The sequence below is a fragment of the Dama dama genome, chromosome 21, assembly GCF_033118175.1.
Source record: "Dama dama isolate Ldn47 chromosome 21, ASM3311817v1, whole genome shotgun sequence".
Lineage (NCBI taxonomy): Eukaryota > Metazoa > Chordata > Mammalia > Artiodactyla > Cervidae > Dama > Dama dama.
Window position 1 is genome coordinate 17,180,501 of NC_083701.1, and position 23,597 is coordinate 17,204,097.

A 23,597-nucleotide genomic window follows, 5' to 3' on the forward strand; every position below is an offset into this window, starting at 1 on the left:
GTGTATATACACAGCACATAAAGTTTATGACATATTATTTACCCTATTATAGGGTCTGACCAACTTTTTCTGTCAACAGAGAGTAAATATTTTAGGTTTCAGGTCAAAAGGCAAAATCAAGGATATTATATAGACACTTATATAGATGCTTATATAATCATTTAAAATGCAACCATTTAATTATGTAAAAATCATTCTTAGCTGCGCTTCCCTGTTAGCTCAGTTGGTAAAGAATCCGCCTGCAATGCAGGAGACTCTGGTTCGATTCCTAGGTCGAGAAGATCCACTGGAAAAGGGATAGGCTACCCACTCCAGTATTCTTGGGCTTCCCTTGTGGCTCAGCTGGTAAAGAATCTGCCTGCAATGTGGGAGACCTGGGTTCGATCCCTGGGTTGGAAAGATCTCCTGGAGAAGGGAAAGGCTACTCACTCCAGTATTCTAGCCTAGAGAATTTCATGGACTGTGTAGTCCATAGCGTTTCAAAGAGTCAGACACGACTGAGCAACTTCCACTTCATCCTTAGCTTGAGCAGCCAGGGGTCCCAGCACCCAAGCTAAGCTTGGGTCCATGGGCTGCCATTTGTTAATCCCTGTAGCAAGAACAGTGCATTCTAATATCTTCCTCCTTCTCCTGCTCTCTTTTCACTTTTATTTTTAATTCAATTTTTATCTTAATGGGAAAATATTCTGTAGATTTAAGAATTATAAACCCATATGTATAGAGTATCTCGTTTAAGCCTAATTATACAAAGCACAAGAGACCTTCTGGCTTTCTTTCTTTGAGGAAATGGAAAGGTCAGTAGAAGCTCCCCAACTTGCTCAAGGTCACAGATCTGTTAAGTGTTAGTTCAAGACTCAAACCCAGATTTTCTGACTTAGTTCAGTGTACTTTTTACCATAAGAAACAGGTAATCCAGTGTAAGAGGGAGGTGAGGGACAGCCTGAGATGACAGTGAATGAAGATTCTCCATTTGGGAGCCACGGACCAGACGTCGAGGGCAAGCAGCCCAGACTGGAGCAACACGATCCACGAAAGAGACACATTCACTGCTGTCATCGCCAAGACACCTGCTGCCATTGAAGCCTCTTTAAACAAAGGACAGACGCCCAGATGAACTGGCCTGAGTTTCATCCACTCTTGTCTCAACCATGAGCTGATGAAGTCCCTAATTCCTTTCTGTGTCCTGAAGCCATGATTAGCTGAGCACATGCATTTCACCCACAGAAGGGACCTACTCTGACCCACCATTTAGAGCTGGCTAAGGGTTTCCAAGGTGGTGCTAGTGGTAAAGAGCCTGCCTGCTAATGCAGGAGACGCAAGAGACTTGGGTTTGGTCTCTGGGTCAGGAAGATCCCCTGGAGGAGGTCATAGCAACTCACTCCAGTATTCTTGTCTGGAGAATCCTGAGGACAGAGGAGCCTGGCAGGCTACAGTCCAGAGTCGGGCACGACTGAAGTGCCTTAGCACACACACACGGGTTTTTAGAAGCCGCCTGCTCTCTGACACATTTCTGTGGGCCTTCCACCTGTAATCCAGACCAAGTGCGGCCAGATGCCCTCACTGTGGTGTCACTTCTACTTCCCAGAAGTCAGTCACGACCGTGCCCGCTAATTTTCCCAGGAAAGGCTCCTGTAAACTCTCAGGAAAGCTCAAGCCAGACTATGTCTCAGATATACCATTCAGCTCCTTTTCGCACTAGTGCATTCAACTCAGAGGGTTAATATCCCCCATTCTTTACACAGCTAGCTTTGAGCCTGCTACTTAAGTTTTTTAAAACTAGGCAATATTTTGTTTAGGGCTACACTGTAGAAGTGATAAAACTACAAAGAAAACCAAGGACATAATTAATGCAGAAGTGGGGATAATGGTTACGTCTGTGGGACAGAGATTAACATGTGATGGGGGACAAGCACAGAGGGGACTCCAAAGCTACTGATAACACTCTATTTCTTAACGTGGATATGAGTATGTCCAGAAGAGATTTCATGTGGCAGGTCTGAGACTGCTACCCTTACAAAGGCCTACAGGTTGGCCCTGGTCTGTGTCCGTATACCTGGGTTTTCAGGACGTTTCCACCCTCCTCAGAACCAGTGGGAGCAGCTCACTGTGCCTAACCTGTACAGTGTGGTTTAAGCCGACCACTGCTTTCCGTGTGGAGTCCTCATGTGGAGTTTTGCAATGAACTACACAGGGCGTGCCTATAACCAGCCTCCAGTGAAAGCCCTGAGCACTGAGTTTCTACTGAATTTCCCCGGTAGACAACACTTTACACACTCCTCTTTTGATGCAAGCTTCACTTTTTAAAACTGCTTATAGGAGAAAAGCTGTCAAAATTAATGTGAAAAACACCAACAGTTGGTAAGAACGTGAAGCGACTAGAACCCTTAAATACCTCATGGTGAGAATATGGATTGTTTAGATCAACCACCTGGGAAACTCTGACAGTATTTACTAAAGCTGAACATATGCACAGCCCATAAGCCCGTAATTCCATTCCTAGGTTTATACCCAACAAGAGACACATCCTTATGTTCACCAAAGATGCACTAGAATGTTCACAGTAACACTGTTTCTAACAGCAAAAAAAACCTAGAAAACTACTCAGATGCCAACCAATAGCAGAATGGATAAAAGCATGGCTTATTCATACCAGGGAATTCTATACAGATATAGAATTGTGACCACATGGATCTCTCAGATACGACACATGAAAGAAGCCAGACACAAAAGAGTACCAACTAAATGATCCAATGAACATAAGCACAAAAGGGGCAGAACTAATCTAAGGTATTAAAAGACAGGAGACAGTTATCCTTGGGGTAAGGGGCGAAGTGCTTGGAAGGGAGCAGCAGAGGGCCTTTGAGGGTGCTGGGAAAGGCTCCATTTTTTGATCTGGGTGCTGACAGAGCAGGTGTATTCAGTCTGTAAAAATGTACTGAGCTCTCCATTTATATGTATGTGACTGATTTACTGTCAGTAAAAAGTTTTAAAAGGTCCTGAAAATGCTAGCAGTTTCTCTATTGTTGATATTTTCCTTTAATTCCAGAAAATAAGGAAAATACAAAAATAAAACCTATAAAGAAGATAATAAAACTGACTGAAATAGGTAATTCTATTAGTAACTCAGTCTTTCCTATAGAGTTTTTAAAATAATACATAAGTACCCCTATCTTTTTAAAAGTGGCTAAGATGGTAAAGAATTGGCCTGCAATGTGGGAGACCTGGGTTCAGCCTCTGGGTTGGGAAGATCCCCTGGAGGAGGGCATGGCAACCCATTCCAGTATCCTGGCCTCGAGAATCCCCATAGACAGAGGAGCCTGGTGGGCCACAGTCCATGGGGTCACAGAGTCGGACACGACTGAGTGACTAAGCACACAGATAACCAAACATATAGTTCTTGTAGCTTGCTTTTTATATTTAACATACTACAACCAGTTCCCTTTCCTCTTACACATTCTTAGATTTCTATTATAAAGCTCTACCATAATTTATATTGATTAGTTACCTAATGGTGGACATTTTGGTAGCTTCTAATTTTTTCTTGAAGAAATCACACACACACACACAAATTCTGAAGAACAATTTGGCTATTATGAAAATTTTTATGCTTATGCTCTTACTTAAAAATTCTTCTACAGACATGTTTGTGCAAATGTTCAAAGAATAGCCACTGCATCACAGAATATATTAACAGAAGACTAATATTACAGCCTAAATGCCAGTGAGCAGAGTTCTAGTGAGATAAATTAATGTATATCCATAAATGCAATACTACGCAAATATTTTTAACTGCTGTAGCACTACCTGCACTAATATAAATAGTCAATCTATTAAATGATAAGAGCAAGTTATAAGACAGTAATATAGTATGACTCCATTTATTTTAAAAAATTTAAAGGTAACAGATACAGATATATATGTATATATTTATACACAGAAAACTTCTGAAAGATGAACAGTTATTAACGATGATTACCTCTAGGGAGTGCAATGAAGAGTGGGCTAGGGCACAGAGAGAAAGAGAAGTATACTTTTGGGTTTTGTCCCTTTACAGCCTTCTCTGCCAGATAACTGTTAATCCAGGAGGCAAATGTGATTTTAAGTTTTCTAGGAGCCATGTTAAAAAAGTCACAAGCAGAAGGTAAAAATCAAATTTAATAATTTAACCCAATGCAATAAAAATGTTATCATTTGCAAACACAATCAGCATAGTATTATTAATTAATATGATGCTTTTCCTTCTTTAGGGGTAGGAAATTAAGTACAAACTACTATATATAATAAGCTTGTTATATATATAATAGTATAGATATATAACAAGATATACAGCACAGAGAATATAGCTAATATTTTACAATAGCTTTAAATGGAGTATAATCTATAAAAATACTGAATCACTATTTTGTACTAAAACTGTAAATGAGCTATACTTCAATTTTTAAAATATTTTACTTTCTTTTGCTCATAATAAAATTTCAGTATCTGATGTGTACTTCACACATACACATTTCAAATCAGACCAGCCACTTGTGACTAGTGGCTACCATATTGGACAGTGAAATTCTATACTGTTTGACTTAAAAAAAAAAGTATGCATTAATTTTATATTAAAAAGGCTTTTAAATTTTATATTAAAGTTTTAAAAAGCATGTTATAATTTCAGTTACAACTGGCTGCTTTTCTAAAATTTTCCTTTTAATTCTTAAGGAAGAACGATGATGGACTAGGAATCATGAGACCTGTTTACAGCAGTCATGACAAATGAAAAGTTTAATATATTCTTACCTCTTTCTTTTCAAAACTACCAGTCAGGTCTTGTTTCAATATTCTGGTCTGTATTTTGCTTTCCCTTGATTTCGCCGGCCGCTGTACTCTTCCTGATGTCACTTTCACCTTAAGATCACCAGAATTCCCTTTCTTCTTAGGCAAATCCTCAATCACTTTCACTAAAGGAGGAGGTGGCTAAAAAGGAGGGAAAAAAAATCCAGTGGCTATCTTTAGAAAACAGACCTGCAAACATAGTATTTAAAAATTTTATTTTGGTCAGGACCATTTAATACTGTGCCTTGATACAAAAAGTATAAATAAAGTGTCCAAGAATGTTTCCTTGCTGACTAATGAGTCAAAGCAAATTTCTGCCAAATTCCCTTGAGGAACACAATAAAAGATCTTGGTTAACAAAGATAAATAGAATTGAATGATTGCTTGAAAGCTGGCCTTAAGTCACACAGTGTCAATCCATCTTTTATACCTGCACAATAAAAGCTCACAGAACAGTAGTAATCTGTAGCCCATGGCCCTCTAAAAGGCTGACAGAAGCACCCTAGTATTCTTTGGGCTCCAGTGAAATTTCTTTGAGGGAAACTGTCACGTAACTTTCCTCTGCAAGCACAGCACCCCTGCCTCTGTCCTTGGTTCCATTCTCTAACTTACATGGTGATGGCTGTCAGTCCCTCGGTGCATCAACAGCTTCAGAGGCCATGCAGACGGCACAACTCAGACGCCAAACCCTCACTGTGATGGGGCTTATCAAATAGGAAGATAAGCCTCCAACAACTTCAACTTACTTGACTAAGACATTTCCTTTATGAATAACACTTTGAAATAAAACGATCATCCTTGTTCAAAGGAAATAAGCAGGTAAAGTACCCCTGGTTTTCTCAGTTCTAAACATGATTAAAGTACAATGACTTTCACAGGGTGTTTAAATGTTTGAGACCATTATGGCTGAGTGTTTCCTAAGTAATTAGCCCAGACCCAGAGCAATGACAGATGGATTTGTGTTTTTTAAATAATTTTTTCTTGAAGTCAAAGTGGCAATGCCTCTTATATGAGGACACAAGGAAAATCCCAGAAGTCCAAACGAACATATTAGATTTCCAAAAACCACAAATCATATGCATCACCTTGAATCAAGCTGTCATGAAAGCCAGAACAGTGTGCTTCCATGATGATGTACAATGGAAATGAATCACCACTCTTTGGGAAAGCTCTTTGACACAGAAACCAAACTTTTTTGACCTCCTCCTCCCTCACCCCCAAAAGAAATAAGTAGAACAAGGCAAGCATTCTGACTCTTTTTAAATAACAGACTATAAAAAGACTACTTTGAGGTTTCAAACAAAACTTTTTCCCATGTTGCCTTCAAAGGTTCAGGACTTCTGCTTTTGAAAGAGCAGCAGTTGCTCACTTAGTTGCTAAGTTGTGTTTGACTCTTTTTATGAGCCCATGGACTGTAGCCCACCAGGCTCCTCTGTCCATGGGATTTTTCCTGGCAATAATCCTGGAGTGGGTTGCCATTTCTTTCTCCAGGAGATCTTCCCGAACCAGGAATCAAACCAGTGTCTCCTGCACTGGGAGGCGGATTCTTTACCACTGAGCCACCTGGGAAGCCCCTTGCTTTTGAAATTTGCACCTATGACAGGAGACCAGGAAAACATTCCCTATTGTCAACTGCAGTATGTAACATATGTGAAGTGTATAAGAGTAGGTAATGAAAATAATATATATGGCACTGCTATTGTACTTTTGTTTTAAAATTATTAGGAGAAGTATTTAAAGTTTTAACTGTATCAGTAGGGTTTTTTATTTAAATAGTGGTTTTCTGGGATGCATTATTATTTATTCACATTTGAAAGAATATAAGAATAATGCAAAATATAGTAGCAATAGCTCTGACCAAAGAAAAAGTACAGTGACTACTTACTCAATGATTCAATTCTTTGTCTATGAAATGTAATTAATAGTGGTCTGACTTCTGAATACTACCCATCTTTAATACCCTTGAACTATCTTCTAACCTCAGCGCATTCTTCTAAATCATTATCAAAATACTAATTCTAGTGCCACATTTTTCATAGTCCTTGCATGACAGAATCTCCCAAAAGTTGAAACCTGAGATATGACCTGAATTGCCACACCTCAGGAGTGTTGAAACTGCAGCATAGAAATAGGAATTAGCTTACTTATTATCAGCAGACTACCAGAAATTCTTCAATGGCAAGAAAATAGGGCTTGAAGGAATGGGACATGGTTAATAAATTTTGTATAAACCTGGGCATTTTGTAAGCCTGGAATAGCCATAGAGACACTGGTGGTGTCGGTAATGTGTCAAAAAAATTATCCTACTTCTGTTATGAGCTAGCTTTTCATCAATCTGATCTCAATTTGCTTAACAAATAACAGAGAGGAAGCCAATGACATGCTTATCTTGGTTTTTCTCGGATCTCTATTTCTGTTAATAACATTTATCTAGCTCTTATATATTCAGCTAGGTTAATAACTCTCATTAAGTGCAAATAATGTTATTAAAATTTTTTAAGTCTGCAAGAACAGTAGAGTATAATTCCATGTTTAAAGAAAATGTATTGACATGTGTACACGACACACACACACAATTCTCATTATTCGCAGTAGTTATGTTTTACAGAGTTGCCACAACACTGAGTTAGTGAATACTGAATTTCACCAGCAGACACATTCACAAATGGAATCTGTGAATATACAGGTTGACTGTATACATTTACATGCATAGAAAAAAAATACTTGGTAGGCATACATTTCAAAATCATCTGAGAATGGTTAGACTTATTGAATTATTTGCTTATCTGTATATCTTTTGGCTTTTCTCTGTAATAAGAACTTCTTACTGATGAATTCATTTGTAGGGCAGCAATAGAGACGCAGACATAGAGAAGGACTTGTGGACACAGTGGGGAAAGGAGAGGGTGGGACAAACTGAGAGAATAGCACTGAAACATATGCATTACCATGTGTAAAGTAGCCAGTGGGAATTTACTATATGACACGGGGAGCTCAACCCAGGCTCTGTGCCATCCTAGAGGGGTGGGAGGGAGGGGACATAGGCATATCTATGGCTGATTCATGTTGATGTGTGGCAGAAACCAACACAACATTGTAAAGCAATTATCCTCCAGTTAAAAATGAATCATTTCTTTTTAAAAAGAACCCCCGACCCCCGCAACAACCACCCCAGAAAAGAGAAGGAAACAATCTAAGGTAAAACTTGCTTTGTTATTTGATGCAACAAACCGGAGAAATTCTAGATTACCTTAAGAGAAGTAGGAAGTATATTTCAGATGAAATGTGTAGTGTAACAACAGATGCAGAAATGCGCACGGTGTCTACAAGGGACAGTAAGAGAAGCTGAAAGCACGGGGAAATACTAGGTAGACAGACAAGAATAGAGATGACCTTGAGAGGCAGGCAGAAGAGTCTGGACTTAATGCAACAGGCAAAGGGAAGGAGGCCACGAGAACAGCATTGTTTCAGATGATGAAAGTCTTATTTTAGAAAAACGGCAGGTGGAAGATGATTGATGAGGAGGAGCAGGCACCGAGGGCTCTGAGTTCAGGTATATTTATTGAGATTACTATTATTGGAGAGCAGTCAGTGAGCACCAATACAAGGATGGCCGAGATGGCGAACAGGTGGGCCACGTACAGATGTTTCAGATTCAAGGAGTACATGACTTGGTATTGACTCGATGCGGGAAACAGGAATAGACACAGTCATAGGTGCTCCAAGGTGTCCAGCATGCAAGATGGGAAGAAAGAGAAAAAAATGAACAGACCGGGATTGCAGACCTTTTTCCGGAAGCAGATCAGAAGGGTACCTCAAATCGGACGAGGACAACAAAACAGAGGCCTTTGACAAAGGCAGCAGTTTAAGAATGGAGCATAGGTTGCAAAGTCTGGAGATGTGGCTTTGGGAGTAAGAGCGAAAAAAACATATCCAGAAAAAGGGATAATGGTGCAAAGAAGTTAAAAAATTGTAACAGAGCTTTTATTTTATTTTATTTTATTTTAGAGCTTTTATTTTTGATGATAAAACTTTTAAATCTTAACAGAAAGAAGGGAAGCTTACTTGATAACATACCTTATTTATTTCTTTCGTTAAAGTCTGAACTGAGTATATGTTCAGACTGCCATTTTCCATAATAGATGCAATGTACCGTCCATGTGGGCTAATTACTGATGAGCTAATTCCGTCATCAAGGCTTCCAATTTCAAAGAGAAGTTTACAAGTCTGTATATTAATAAATCTCATAATACCATCCTGACTTAGCACTCCAAGAACCTAAGAGTAGAGAGAAACATGTGAGTTCCTAAAACACATTTAAAATTCAAAAGTCTCAGATGTTAACTTGACTTATTATGGTGATCATTTTACAGTATATACATACAAATACTAAGTCATCATGTTATACACCTGAAACTGACATGAAAATGAAAGTGAAGGTTGCTCAGTCCTGTCTGACTCTTTGTGACCCCATGGACTATACAGTCCATGGAATTCTCCAGGCCAGAATACTGGAGTGGGTAACCTTTCCCTTCTCCAGGGGAATCTTCCCGACCCAGGGATGGAACCCAGGTCTCCCACATTGCAGGCAGATTCTTTACCAGCTGAGCCACAAGGGAAGCCCACGAATATTGGAGTGGGTAGCCTATCCCTTCTCCAGTGGATCTTCCCAACCCAGGAATTGAACCAGGGTCTTCCTGAGCTATGAGGGAAGCCCCAAAACTAACATGTTCTATGTCAATTACACCTCAATTTTAAAAAGTCAAACTACACACATACACATGTGTGTATTTACATATGTTCTCTCTTGGGGGGGGCATGCAGTGGTGGGCTGGAGGAAAATCGGAGGAGACCATACTCGCAGAGAGCCATGATGTTTATTTAAAATCCCTAATCATGGCTCATGCAGATTTGCCCAGTTCAGGTCCAGATAAGCCTGGCCCTAACCGGAACCAGTAAGGAGCCTATCCTGGGAGACTACAGCAAGGTCAACTGAGACTCTTCCCTTCCCACAGGCAGGCCTGTCTCTACCGATCCCTCCAGGGGAAGCAGAGAGGACTACAGTTCTTCACTGTGACCCCACGCTGGCGGCAGAGTGGGGAGGGTGGAGGGCTTGTTTCCCTTCTCCATCCTCAGCTTGAGCAGAGCTGACAGCTGTCCTGTCAAAACCCACCCAAACCTGTGACCTCGCTGTTGTAACCAGTATTTGGGTTGTGGAGGGAGAAAGTCTGTGAGCTGCAAAAAAGGACCATGTTGGGGCGGGGGGAAGTCCGAAGGAAGCTAGTCTTAAGGGGGAAAAAAAATAGCTGTAACCCATACAAACTTGAAAAATTAAAAACACATACTAAAAAAGCTTAAACGCACAAAACAATAAATCCCTCCACTGCTTCGTCTACAGGTTCTTTCCCCAGGGCCAGGGGCTGGTAGGCAGTGTCACCAGATGATTTTGTGAAACACTGACATCCCTTGTTATGTGAAAGACTACAGTTTGGAGGTAGGTGGAGGCAATTTGAAGGTGACAATCTAAAAAGCAAGCTTTCTGTTGATCAGATGGTAGGAATCCCGTCATTCAGTTGATGCAACTTCTCTGGAAGGCAATTTGGCAAGATCTATCAAACCTACAGATGCACATAATGCTGGTACCAGTATTTAACTCTGGGATTTTATTTTACCCTTCAGATAGGATGTGTGAAGTGACATGTGCAAAAGTGATGCAGTGCAGTATTATTTGTGCTAGAAAAGAACTAAAAACAGGTTGAGTGCCCAATAATAAAGGACTGGTTAAAAAAATTTATACAGCTGTACAAAAGAATGAAGTTTTGTACTGATATAGGATAATCTTCAAGGTAAACTAAGTAAAGAAAAAAAATGCAAAATGGGAAAAACATAAGATTATATAACAGCAGTGGTTTTTAGAGAGTGAGTAACTGGGCAAATGAGAGAGAAAAGTAAGAGTTCACTTTATGCCTTTTTTTTTTCTTACATTTTCAACCGTGTGAAAGCATTATCTACTCAAAAAACTTAAAACAGATATGATAAATATACACACACATACATCATACATATATACATAAAACACACACATATAAAATTTGTTAATGGCAAGACCCAAGATAATTTAAAATAAAGAAGTTAAGGTTCAATTGCCCAACTATTAAAAAGAAAAAGGGTGTGTGGAAGGGGAGCACTTTGTAAACTAAGGCTAAATAGAATGAAAACACGTTTCATAGGCTTGAGGCAACCTGTTACGGTAGATAAAACACAGCACAACAAAAAAGCAAGAAAATTTCCGTTCTGGTCCTACTTTTAATCCTTGTAACTAACAGCAGTGTTGACAAGTCACCTAGTTTGATGTCACAGTCTGTGAAACATTCCCTGCCTATGCTCAAAGAATTCTTTAAGGATCAAATAAAAAATAACACACTTTATCACCCTGTAAACCAGAGTATGACATAAAGTATGCCAATTTTAGGGAAAAGGGTAAATTATCATTAATATATACATCCTAAGATGTTTCCATTTTTTCAGTTTTAGACTCTTAACAAATTTTTGGCAATTTTAAATACTTGAAACAATCAGGCTGCCACAAGTTAAATAAGAGAACTAATATAGTGCAGAAATTGATATGATTTTTCCAAAAAAGTACTACGTTACTAACCTGATTAGAACCAGCATCAAAACTATCAGGAAGAAATTCCAGATGGCGGATGGCACGAACTTTGGTGGGCATCTGGATAATTCTAAATAGCTGTTTAGCTTCCAAGCACCACAAATGAATATGATTTGATTTGCCCCCTGCAGCCAGGATTCGGCCATCCCTGCAGAACAAACAGGTTTGTAAGACTGGATGAATTATTTACAGCAGCACTGTCCAACCTGATCCAGTATCATGATGGAAATGTTCTCATCTATGCTGTCCAAAAAAGTCACTACTGGACTTCCCTGGTGGTACGGTGGATAAGAATCTGATGCAGAGGCCACAGGTTCCATCCCTGATCGGGGAAGATTCCACACGCTGTGGGCCACCAAGCCCATGTGCTACAACTATTGAGCCCTCGCTCTAGAGCCTGACAGCCACAACTGCTGGGCCCACATGTCACAACAGGAGAACCCACCACAATGAGAAGCTTGCGCACTGCAAGGAAGAGTGGCCCCGACTCACCACAACGAGGGAAAGCCTGAGCCCAGCAGAAAAGACCAAGTGCAGCCAAAAATAAATAAACAAAAACCCAAACAGTAAGAACCAAAATAGTCACTATTAGCCACATGTGATTCAAAGTGAAAGTGAAATCACTCAGTCGTGTCCGACTCTTTACGACCCCATGGGCTGCAGCCTACCAGACTCCTCCGTCCACGGGATTCTCCAGGCAAGAGTACTGGAGTGGGTTGCCATTTCCTTCTCCAGGGGATCTTCCCGACCCAGGGATAGAACCGAGGTCTCTCGTCTTGCAGGCAAACGCTTTACCCTCTGAGCCACCAGGGAACTAACATGTGGCTAGCACCTCTGAGGAAATTAATTCTTAATGTTTATTCATTTAAATAGGTGATGTTACAGAGCTGGGGAAGGAGGAAGATCTACTGCAAGAATGATGTGAATGGGTCACAGGGTGACCTGGAGGAAGAATTCCATGCTTGTCAGTATTGCTGACTGGCTAATACAAAAATGTTGAGACAGGAATAAGGTTAGTATATAAGGAAGAATGAGAAGCAATATTTGAGTGTGGCTGAACACTTAAATTAGATGGGGAAGGAAATAAGATGAGAAAAGGGAGGGAAGCCAAGACCAGAGGACGAAAGACCTCAGGGGATATGGCGGGGAGTTGGATTTTCCTAAGAGCAATGGAAAGCCTTTCAAGGGAGTTCAATAGGGAAATGACTTGATGATTTAAGAAGCACCCTAGCTGCTTTGCAGAGACTGACTTTAGGAAATGAGATTAAAAATAGACCACGATAACCCTATACGCAAGACACGATAACCCTATGTGCAAGACAGAAAAAGAGACACAGATGTATAGAATAGACTTTTGGACTCTATGGGAGAAGGTGAGGGTGGGATGATCTGAGAGAACAGCATCGAAACATGTATATTATCAAGTGTGAAACAGATCACGAGCCCAGGCTGGATGCATGAGACAAGTGCTTGGGGCTGGTGCACTGGGATGACCCAGAGGGATGGGATGGGGAGGGAGGTGGGAGGGGGGTTCAGAATGGGGAACACATGTAAATCCATGGCTGATTCATGTCAATGTATGGCAGAAACCACTACAATACTGTAAAGTAATCAGCCTCCAACTAATAAAAGTAAATGGGAAAAAAAAATAAAATGATACAGAGGAAAAAAACAAAAAATAAAAAAAATAAAAAATAAAAATAGACCAACTAAGAAACCTATTATAATGCAGCAGCCTGGAAAAGGGCATCCCTAGTCATTCAGTGATCAAGAATCTGCCTGCAAAGACACAGGAGACATGGGATCCCTGGGTCAGGAAGATCCCCTGGAGAAGGGAATGCCAACCCACTACAATATTCTTGCCTGGAGAATTCCATGGATAGAGGAGCCTGCTGGGCTCCAGACCACGGCGTTGCAAAGAGTCGGACATGATTGAGTGACTAACACACACACATCATAGACAAGGGGTTGTATCAGGAGGGTTCAGAGCCGACCTGAAGATAATCTCACTGGTCAAAGATGAGAGAACCGGAGCATCACTAAGAATAATAATTTTAATAAGTAAAACCAGGTCAACTATGCTTAAATCCATGAGTTTACAAAGATTAAAGACAAAAGACCTTCAATGGCCACCTCTGAATATGCCAATAAACCAATCCATTATTTTGGGAAAAAAGGTTTTCTTTTTTAAAGAGGAAGAAATCAAGCATTTTATCCTGCTTTTCCTTTACTAACTGTACAGCAAAGTAACCAAAGAATTGATGAGAGGAAGTTTCTTTCTTGAGGAGGTTCTGGTTAATAAGGGAGAAGGAAAGACAGGATAGTTCCCTTTTGCTAACCTCCAATGCAACACAGGCTATCTAGGTGATGATCACCAATGACCATTAACATCACAAGGAAGAGTTCTGTATTCCTCCAGATGAAAGGACACCAACCACCTACAATGTCTTCTTGCTCCCAAATCAAACCAGATCAGATCAAGCCTCCAACTCACAGGAAATATGACATAACCAGTTTATAGTAAATATAGATGAGAGAAGATCACATTAAATAGCATCACAGGGATGCAAAGAGCAGAATCTAGAATATAGAAAACTACAGGACAAATGACCAGTTCTTTAACAAATTAACTGCAAAGAAAATATAAAGAGAAATATATCAACCAAGGCCACGTGTGAACCTTATTTTGTTCCTAACTTGAACAACCAACCACAAAAACGATCATTAGACCAATCGTGAACTATGAATAATAATTAGACATAGTATTACGAATTTTTAAAGGTGTAATGATAGTACCACAGTTGTGTTTCAAAAAGGGTCCCATCCTTTAGGGATACACACTGAAATATTTATGCATGAAATGATACACTTGGGCTTTGTTTTACGACGACAGAGTACAGAAGTAGTAGACGGTTGCCGGTGGTAAAGAGTCTGCCTGCTAAGGCAGGAGACACAGGCTTGATCCCTGGGTTGGGAAGACCCCCTGGAGGGGGAAATGGCAATCCACTCCAGTACTCTTGCCAGGAAAACCCCAGGGACAGAGGAGACTGGCGGGCAGTTTATGGGATCTCAAAGGGTTGTACGTGACTGAGCACAGGCAGAATTACAGACAAGACAGGAGTGGCTGTTAGTTGATGCTTATTATAGCTAATGAGTGTACACAGCCTTAGGATTTCATATGCTTTTTATATTTTTGTGTACAATAAGTAAAAAACTTAATACCATATCTGAGATCATATCTTAGTTTAAAGGAAACTTTTGCTCGTATGACAATAAAATACTGAATGAAAATTCATAAAATTTCACTGGAAGTTAAATTTCATAAAAATCCTCAGTGTCTCAAAGTGAACATTACCTGGTCACGGCAAACACTTTGTATAATATATTAGAGCTTTCAGGTGGAGCTGGCAATTGATATTTGCAAACAAGAGTATCACATTCCCAGGCGAAGATGGAATTATCTTTAAAACAGCTGAGGATGGTATTACTGAATGGTAGAAAGAAAACCTAAAAAGGAAGGAAAAATAGTTATTCTTTATATAAGGATCATTTAACCCTCTTTAAGTTTAAAATTTACAAGTAGTTAATTCTTTCTTAAAATTATTTTTTCTTAAACTGGAGAATATACATTTACAATACATGCCAGGGGATAAAACTGATATTTTATATACTATTATAAAGTAAAAGAAAAGGTAAACTCCTTTAAACAAAAAATAGGTGACTATAATGACAAGTTTATCCATAAAATACTAACAATTCTTAAATATTTAACCTTATAAAAGATTCAAATGAAAATAAGATACCATTTTATGTGTATCAAATTTACTTTAAAATAATGCATAAACTACACAAAACACAAACCAAACATATACACAAAATATACATAGTGTATTTATAAGTTATATACTAATATACACTATTAAATACTAACAACCAAGTGTTAAAAATATTAAATGTTGGTGACACTACAGAAAAAGGAACTGTGATACACTCCTGCTGGTAGTAGAAACTGACTAAAGATACTGTATATGTCTCAACAGTCTTATAATTCTTCTGAATAATCAGTCTGCTTCTAAGGGTTAATTCTTTGAGGAAAAAAACAGCAAAATGCTTTAAGATAAATGTGTATAAACGTTTGCTAAGCATTATTTGCAAAAGTAAAAACTTGAAAACAAATACATGATGTTAGAGATTTTATATTTTAGCAGGGATTCTCATATTTTATTAGAGATTCAATTTATTTAATGTACACTTGAGACTGAAATTGGTGGAAAAGCTGAAAATGTCATTTTATTCTCATAATTTCTATTTCTCTATTACATAAGCAGTAAGCAATGCTTACTTCAATAATATAACATTTTTATTAAAATTGACCAATATTATCTCATAAGTTTAAATGGCTTCAAATATAACTTTGTGTGCCATCTGTGTAAAACACACAGAGGGAGGTAAGAAAGGAAGCAAAGAACATGAAAAAAATTCAATACCCTAAGGACAAGCATTCCTAGCTATCCCCTCAAAATAAATTCCCGCAAACAGCTAATAGTTAGTTACAGCTCTAGCTATTTATTCTTTTTTTCCTTTATTTTCCCCTCAATACAGCTTTGGTCTTCTATTTTATTCCTCTGAACCACAGAAGAATTATGATTTCTTTATACACTCATCTGCCCACAGGAAATCTACCCCATGCATGGAACCCCAAGAGACGCAACACCCTTCCCAGCTGAAGATACTTGGTTGGTTCTGAACAACAGCAGGCAGAAGTCTTGTCTGTCTTGCTTATTCTTGTGTAGTCTGTGGCAAGCACAATGACTAGAACTTAGTAAAGGTGCGCAACAGTTTTTTGTTGAATAAATGAATGAATAAACCTTTTTCTTACTAAGTTGTATAGTATATGCATCTTCACCTTTAACAGTTTATGTTGAGTTCTACGTATCTGGTCTTCGGTTCTATCCAGATCAGCCTTCTTAACTGCATTAGAACTAACTATAACACTTTATATTTGAACACATCTTCTTGTGTCTACTGCTGTGTCTTTACAAGCTTTATTATTTTTAAAACATATGACTGTTTTTGTGTTGGAAACAGAGAGGGGCAGGGACTCAGAGGAGGCAGAGCACCTTTAAGGATTTGTTACCTTTTATTCTGACATCTTCACAATTTCACTGGTGTCAGAGGGAGTGCTATTAACACATTCTTTGGGGATGAAGTGTTCAGTGTCTCTAACACTGGACTAGAGTGTCTCTGAGTATTCAGAATCTAGATGTAACCATCATCACAGTAGTGAGAGAGAGGTCCAGAAAAAAAGCAGGATCAACACTGCATCTACCATGGCTTTCCCCAGTGTTACAAAAATAATGGGTCAAGAAAGCTTCCACATGCAATATGGCAGCCTTGTGACTAATTTGTATTATTGTCATCCAGTTATTATATACATATAGTTTTAATGCATTAAAACATTACTATAAAAATTTTAGGGAATTGTAAAAATATATATTTACATATTATTATATATAATACATTATCTCTTTTTTGATAATAATGCTAAAAAACATACATGCATGCATACAAAATGTACTATGGAACATACTGGTTAATTAGAACAATCTACTAAGGACTAAAGCTATAAGACTCTAAAAGATGCTAGCTCAACTACATCAGATGCCGAGGCCCTTGCCTGATCTAGCTCCTCCTCATTTTTGTCCTAGGCTCACTTTATCAAAGACAATCTGGTAGGCCTTTTGCCAACAGTTCCATTATATTAAGATTTGTAATATGAAGGTCTTACACAAAGAACTCAGTGAATACATTACAATCTATAATGAATGCATTAAAACAGTTTCCAATCTGATGTCAAAAAAAGTGTCTTGAAATTTTTATTATAATTAGCAGTATTTTTCTAGAAAAGTAATAAAGTTTATTCCTACTGGGAGAAGCAAAAGCTTAAAAGTTAATGAGCATCAGCTGCTATTTTGAGGAATAGCTGTGATAGATTATTGCCTACATGATTATTCATTACTAGATTTGTAATTTTAATTGCCAGATTTTAATGATTATAAAATTGTTCCTAATGAATCACTATCATTATTTAGATAGTGTCATCTCCCGACAAACACAAAATGCTTAGAAAAAGCTTCACGAGCACTAACAAAATATACTTTTTGAAGGTTGGCTGCACCTTTTCCTTACAAAATATGAAAATCTTAGGCTTCTCAATTCACTTTCGAGAGGTATGTGAATTCTTTTCAAAGTTGAAAGAGTTCAGGATAGTAGTTAGAGAAAGTTAACAGTGAAATGCACAATTCGGCAAAAATTTAGTGCGTGCCCATTCGTATACAGAGACTAAGCTTAGTGACACACGATTGAGTGTTCTCTGATGCCATCATCAGAAAACCTTGTCTGATACATACTGACCCACAGTAATCAGAAATCTCAGGATTTATTCCAAAATCTCTAGCTAAAAGAGCTAAATGTCCTACCTCCTAGCATCAACAAAAGAATGAAAATTTCCTAATTCGAAGAAATGTAATTGGTTTACCCGAGAGCATAATGGAGCCACTTCAGAGTAAACCAAGCTTCAGCTCAGAACTGCACCTCTTTCACAAGCTACGTGACACTGGGCAAGTTACTTAATATTTCTGAAGTGCAGTTTCCCCAACTGTAAAATGTGGATAATTGTATCTACCTTTCAGGATTATTTAAGCTTAAAAATAACAAAACCAAGTGTTAAGTACATAGTAAGGACTCAACGATTGGTATCTATTACTGCTGCTGTTTAGTTGTTAAGTTGTGTTGGACTCTTTGTGACCCTATGGACCGTAGCCTGCCAGGCTCCTCTGTCCAAGGGATTCTCCAGGCAAGAATACTGGAGTGGATTGCCATTTCCTCCTCCAGGGGATCTTCCCGACCCAGGGACTGAACCCAAGGCTCCTTGCGTCTCTGGCACTGCAGGTGGATTCTTCACCAGTGAGCCACCTGTGGTATTGCTATCTATTACTACCAATTACCACTACTGCTAGGTACAAAAATCAATGGAAAGCAGATGGAGCGGTAAATTCTTTAAAAACATTTTGAAGCCAAAATCAACTATCCACTAATAGTTTCTAATCTGAAACCTTTAGGGAAGATAGTGTTCCAGAATTCAGAACTACTTATGATCTGAGAAAGGGATCAAACCTGGGTCTCCCGCATTGCGAGCAGATTCTTTACCATCTGAGCCACCAGGGAAGCCCAGTACAATGCATATTCTATAATATTATGTAGAACTCTCAGTGACTTGGAGCGACACCACGTACTCAAATATATTAATATTTCAGCCTCATGTCAACTTAGTTCAGATTTTGCTGCCAGATGAATTCCAATCAGATTCTGCCACCAAATGAGTTATTAAAAAACATCTGGGTTTTTGAGTTGCTAATAAGGGATTATGCATCTATTTAATATAGTTCAAAAGAAAAAGAATACAGTTACCTTATAGCTTTTTAGAAGATACCTAGTTGCACTGAGGTAATTCTATAAAGCTAGATAATAGATAACAAAAATAACAGCAATACAGAAACAGTAGCAGCTGCAGCTAACTTGTACTGAGCACTTACTATGCACAAGCTTCGTGCTAAATGCTTTGCATAGATTATTATATTCAATCCTGAAACCAACCCTGAGGTAAGCACTGTTACTACTTCCATCTTAATACACAAGGTGAATAGCTTGTCAAAAATGTTTAATGTGAATCTACTCAACACTTTAGACTTAAATTCAGTTTACAAGATCAGTACCATCAGCTGCTACTTTGCAACAAAGGTTCATTAGTCAAAGCTACGGTTTTTCCAGTAGTCATCTATGGATGTGAGAGTTGGACTATTAAGAAATCTAAGCACCAAAGAATTGATGCTTTTGAATCACGGTGTTGGAGAAGACTCTCAAGAGTCTTCTCCAACACCACAGTTCAAAAGCATCAATTCTCCGGTGCTCAGCTTTCTTTATAGTTATGGTGACCAGGGGATAAAAGGGGGGAGGGATAGACTGAGAGACTGACATATACACACTACTGGTGGTAAAACTGATATCTAAAAAGAATCTACTGTATAGCACAGGGAACTCTACTCAATACTCTGTAATGGCTTATATGGGAAAAGAATCTAAAAAGGGATTTCTGTGGTGTTCCAGCAGTTAAGAATCTTCCTTGCAACACAGGGGATGAAGGTTCGATCCCCAGTCAAGGAACTAAAACCCCATGTGCCTTGGGGAAACTAAGTCCACACACAATTACGGAGCCCGTGCACAACCTCCGAGCCCACGTGCCACAAGCTCGAGTCCATGTGCCACAACGAGGATTCCGTGTGCCTCAGCGAAGACCTGAGGCAGACAAATAAACAAACAAATGTTTTTTTAAAGAAAAGAACCTGAAGAGGGGACATATGGATATGTATAACTAATCGACTCTACTGTATATCTGAAAGTGACACAACATTGTAAATCAAATATACCCCAATAAAAATTTAAAAATAAAAAACCACAGTAAAATATAAGTTTAACAAAAACTTGATAAGAACTAAAGTTTTGCTTTTAGTTTACAATTACTTCCTATTTTCAACAGAATAAGCCAGGAGTGACAACCATCTGACTCATCTCCACTTCTTGTATGGCCAGGAGAATGAGTTTTATGTTTTAAAATTATGTCATTTCAGGTGGTTATGTAAGTACACACATATCCTCAATTTTGCTCTTTGCCGGCAAAGCCAAAGAAGTTTACTATCTAGTCTTTTGAGGAAAAGCTTGCTGGTAACTTACAGACTATGATATTCTATTATTTCAGAACAATATACTTACATATATATTGCATATTGTATTTACATTTACTACATTTAATTTTATTTTATCACTAAGATTTGGAATCCTATTTTTTTAAACTAAAATGTCTGAACGACCAAGTCAAGGTTAATATTGGCAGCTAATTCAGTGTATACTATTCTAGTTTCATAGTAAAAATAACAGATGGTTTTTGTGTCATTGTTTCATGACTGTTTCCACTGTGGGTTCAACTCTCAGCATTCTCTTTCTTAGCCTTTAAAACAATTTAAGTATGAAAGCAATTGAAGAAAAAACCTACTAAGGCATTTGGCCTAAATACCTGATGAGTAAGCTGGCTATAACTTACATCTTTTTTAAATGATTAAAAACCCTGGGATTTTTGTGGAAACTACAAAATAAGATTTTGGTTGAGATGAACTGCCAGTTGTTCACGCTAATAACCAAGAAATTAAAAGCAATACTGCATATATAATATAACCTGAAGCAAAATAATTAAATGGGAGATGCAATCCTGAAAACAGCATTTAGCTAATCAAATAGCAAACAAAAACAAACCTTAAAAACAAAAGAAATGGCTTTTTAAAAAGTGATACATGTGTACAATGGAATACTGATGAGCAATACAAAGGTACAAACTACTTATACTTCAAACAGCAAGGATGAGTCTCAAAAACATGATGTTGAATGAAAAAAGGCTTTACACACACCATTACTGAAAAGCTCTACTTGTGTGAAATTTTAGAACAGATAAAACTAACCAACAGTAGAAAAACAGCAGGGGAGTGCTTATCTGGGAAGGGATATGATGGAACTTTCTGGGATGGTGGTAACTATAGGTTTGCACATTACTAATGTATATGCATTTATCAAAATTTAACAAGTGAATGCTTAAGACATGCATTAAAAACAAAGTTTACATCAACAAATACTAAACCCAATTAAATGCAGTTAATTAAATGCAGGCTGAAGCACTGATGGGCAAGTATACTGATGCCTGCAATTTACTTTAAAAAAAAAAAGTGAGTTAATAAACTAAGGGACAGACAGACCCATAATATAGTTTACTAATATGTAAGGATGGTACAGGCTTCCCAGGTGGCTTAGCAGTAAAGAATTCACCCTCCAATTCAGGAGACACAGGTTAGATCCCAGACACAGGAAGATCCCCTGAAGAAGGAAATGGCAACCCACTCCAGTATTCTTGCCAGGAGAATCCCATGGACAGAGGAGTCTGACAGGCTACAATCCATACAGTCACAAAGAGTGGGACACAATTTAGCAACTAAACAGCAACAAAGTACTCTATGGTACAGCAGGATCTAGGTGGTGGATGTACATGTCTTCACTATGAAATTCTTACAAATCAATACATTTAGACTTTTTCATAATTGGGTTAAGAAATAAAATCAACCAGCTAAGTAAAAACTATCACGTAATTAAAGTTGAAGTTACATACTATAAATAATAAGTTTTGCTTTGTTGCTGACATAACCGAGACAAAGTAAAACATTACTTATAACATCTGTACCCTGCTGATCCAGAAACTAGCCTGAGCAGCACCACAGACCAAGAGGCGCTCCGTCCACTGACCTTCTGTATTCCCACAGACTGGAGAATATTCAGCTTTCTTTTTCTCTGGAAGGTATCCAAGTCCCAGAGCTGTGCTGTATCAGAGGAGGTGGTAATGGCGTATCTCCCTGATCCGTGCACAGAGATGGAAAACACGGATGATTCATGCCCTCTCATCCAGCTAACCAGCTCCTTGGTGACTGAGGGAAAAAGGCAAACAGCCATACAGGTCAAACCCGGCATTTCATCCAAGAACAGATTCAACTGATGGCCGGGGATCACATGAGGTCCCTTCATCTCCATTAATGTCTAAAAACAATGGAAGCCTGTGACTGGTTGATGAAGTGCGCTGGGGGACACGGTAGTTATGTGGATTATCAGGGAGGCAGGAGGAGATGAGGCTGAAAGGGGTTTAAGAACAGTCTTGAACGTGACATGACAGAAGTCTGGGCTTTCTCTTGAAATGGTTTTATATGTAAGAATACCGTATCTGGGCTGTTTCAGAAAGAGCACTTTGAAGACATGGTGAATATACTGGAGAGGAGGAAGAGATTACAAAATGACTAGTTAATCTGTTCTGTACTAATCCAGGCAGCAGATGAGGAGGGTCTCTACTAAGCACGTGGCAATGGGGAAAGGAACAAACTGAAGAGCTACAAAGGAAAAAAATCAAAGGACTCAGTGATTCAGTGGCTCCAGTTTAGTTACGTAAACAGGCGGTGATTCTACTATGTGACATAAATACACGAGGCGGATCAGACTTAGCAGTGTAGGAAGAGATAACAGATTTGATTTTTAAAAACTGATTCTGTGTGTGTGTGTGTCTGCATGTGTGACACACAGGCAGAGAAAAAAAGTCTGAAAACATCAAAAAATCCCCATGATAATTATCAGTGGGTAGTAAAACTGCAGTGATTTTTATTTTCTCTTTACATTTTCTGTGTTTCCAAGTTTCCTATGACAGGCATGTTACAGTTTTATGGTCAGATTTGGTTTGTTCCTCCAGAAAGATGCACCTGGGGAGAAGAGCCAGAAAGCCAGATGTAAATCTGGGAAAACATTAAGATACAAAGTAGGTCAAACTGAAGGCAGAGGAACAGATAAACTCTTGGGAAGGGAGGATCTGCTTCCAAACACCAGTCTGAAGTCTGGCGTCACTTAATGGGCAATTTTTCATTGGCCTTCAGTGAGAAGAGAAAAATAAGGATAACAAGATGAGTTTTCCCCAAAACTAAATGTAAAATACTACCTTTAAATTTATTATATCCTTCTAAGTCTGTTAAAAAAACTCCATTTCATGAAGTGATGTGGTTTTTTCCAACGTCAATGAGCAAAATTAAAATATGACAACCTATGTGGACTCCTCTATTTTTTCATTGGGTGAAATACCCAACTGGAGTGGGTTGCCATTTCCTTCTCCAGGGGAACTTCTCAACCCAGGGATTGAACGTGGGTCTTCTGCCTTTCAGGCAGATTCCTTACCATCTGAGCCACCAGGGAAGCCCCATCCAAAAGTCTAGGAATCACAAAAGAAGTCAGAAAAGTAGACCCAAGAGAGGTTAACAGTAGGAAACTAAGACTTCTGAAGTAAGCTAAAATGTTAAAAGCTATGAAGAAACAAAATGAAAAGTATAAAGAGGATTTATAAGATCAGAGGTTACTAAAGACCTTGGAGATAGAAGTCTCAGAGGCCTGGAGTGGGGGGTGTGAAGGAAGAGGCAAGAGT

General features: G+C 38.6%; 1 protein-coding gene across 2 annotated transcripts in view; it reads right to left on the reverse strand.

Annotated features, from left to right (window-relative positions):
• Nucleotides 1-23,597, reverse strand: part of TBC1D31 (TBC1 domain family member 31) — a 62,532-nt gene that overhangs the window by 28,133 nt on the left and 10,802 nt on the right. For both annotated transcript variants that reach the window (XM_061123266.1, XM_061123267.1), the window contains exons 4-8: nt 21,893-22,071; nt 14,847-14,998; nt 11,480-11,639; nt 8,899-9,099; nt 4,786-4,962 (exon numbers count right to left, since the gene is read on the reverse strand). In XM_061123266.1, coding sequence (XP_060979249.1) covers nt 4,786-4,962; nt 8,899-9,099; nt 11,480-11,639; nt 14,847-14,998; nt 21,893-22,071 — 869 coding nt within the window. The remainder of the gene's footprint in view (nt 1-4,785; nt 4,963-8,898; nt 9,100-11,479; nt 11,640-14,846; nt 14,999-21,892; nt 22,072-23,597) is intronic.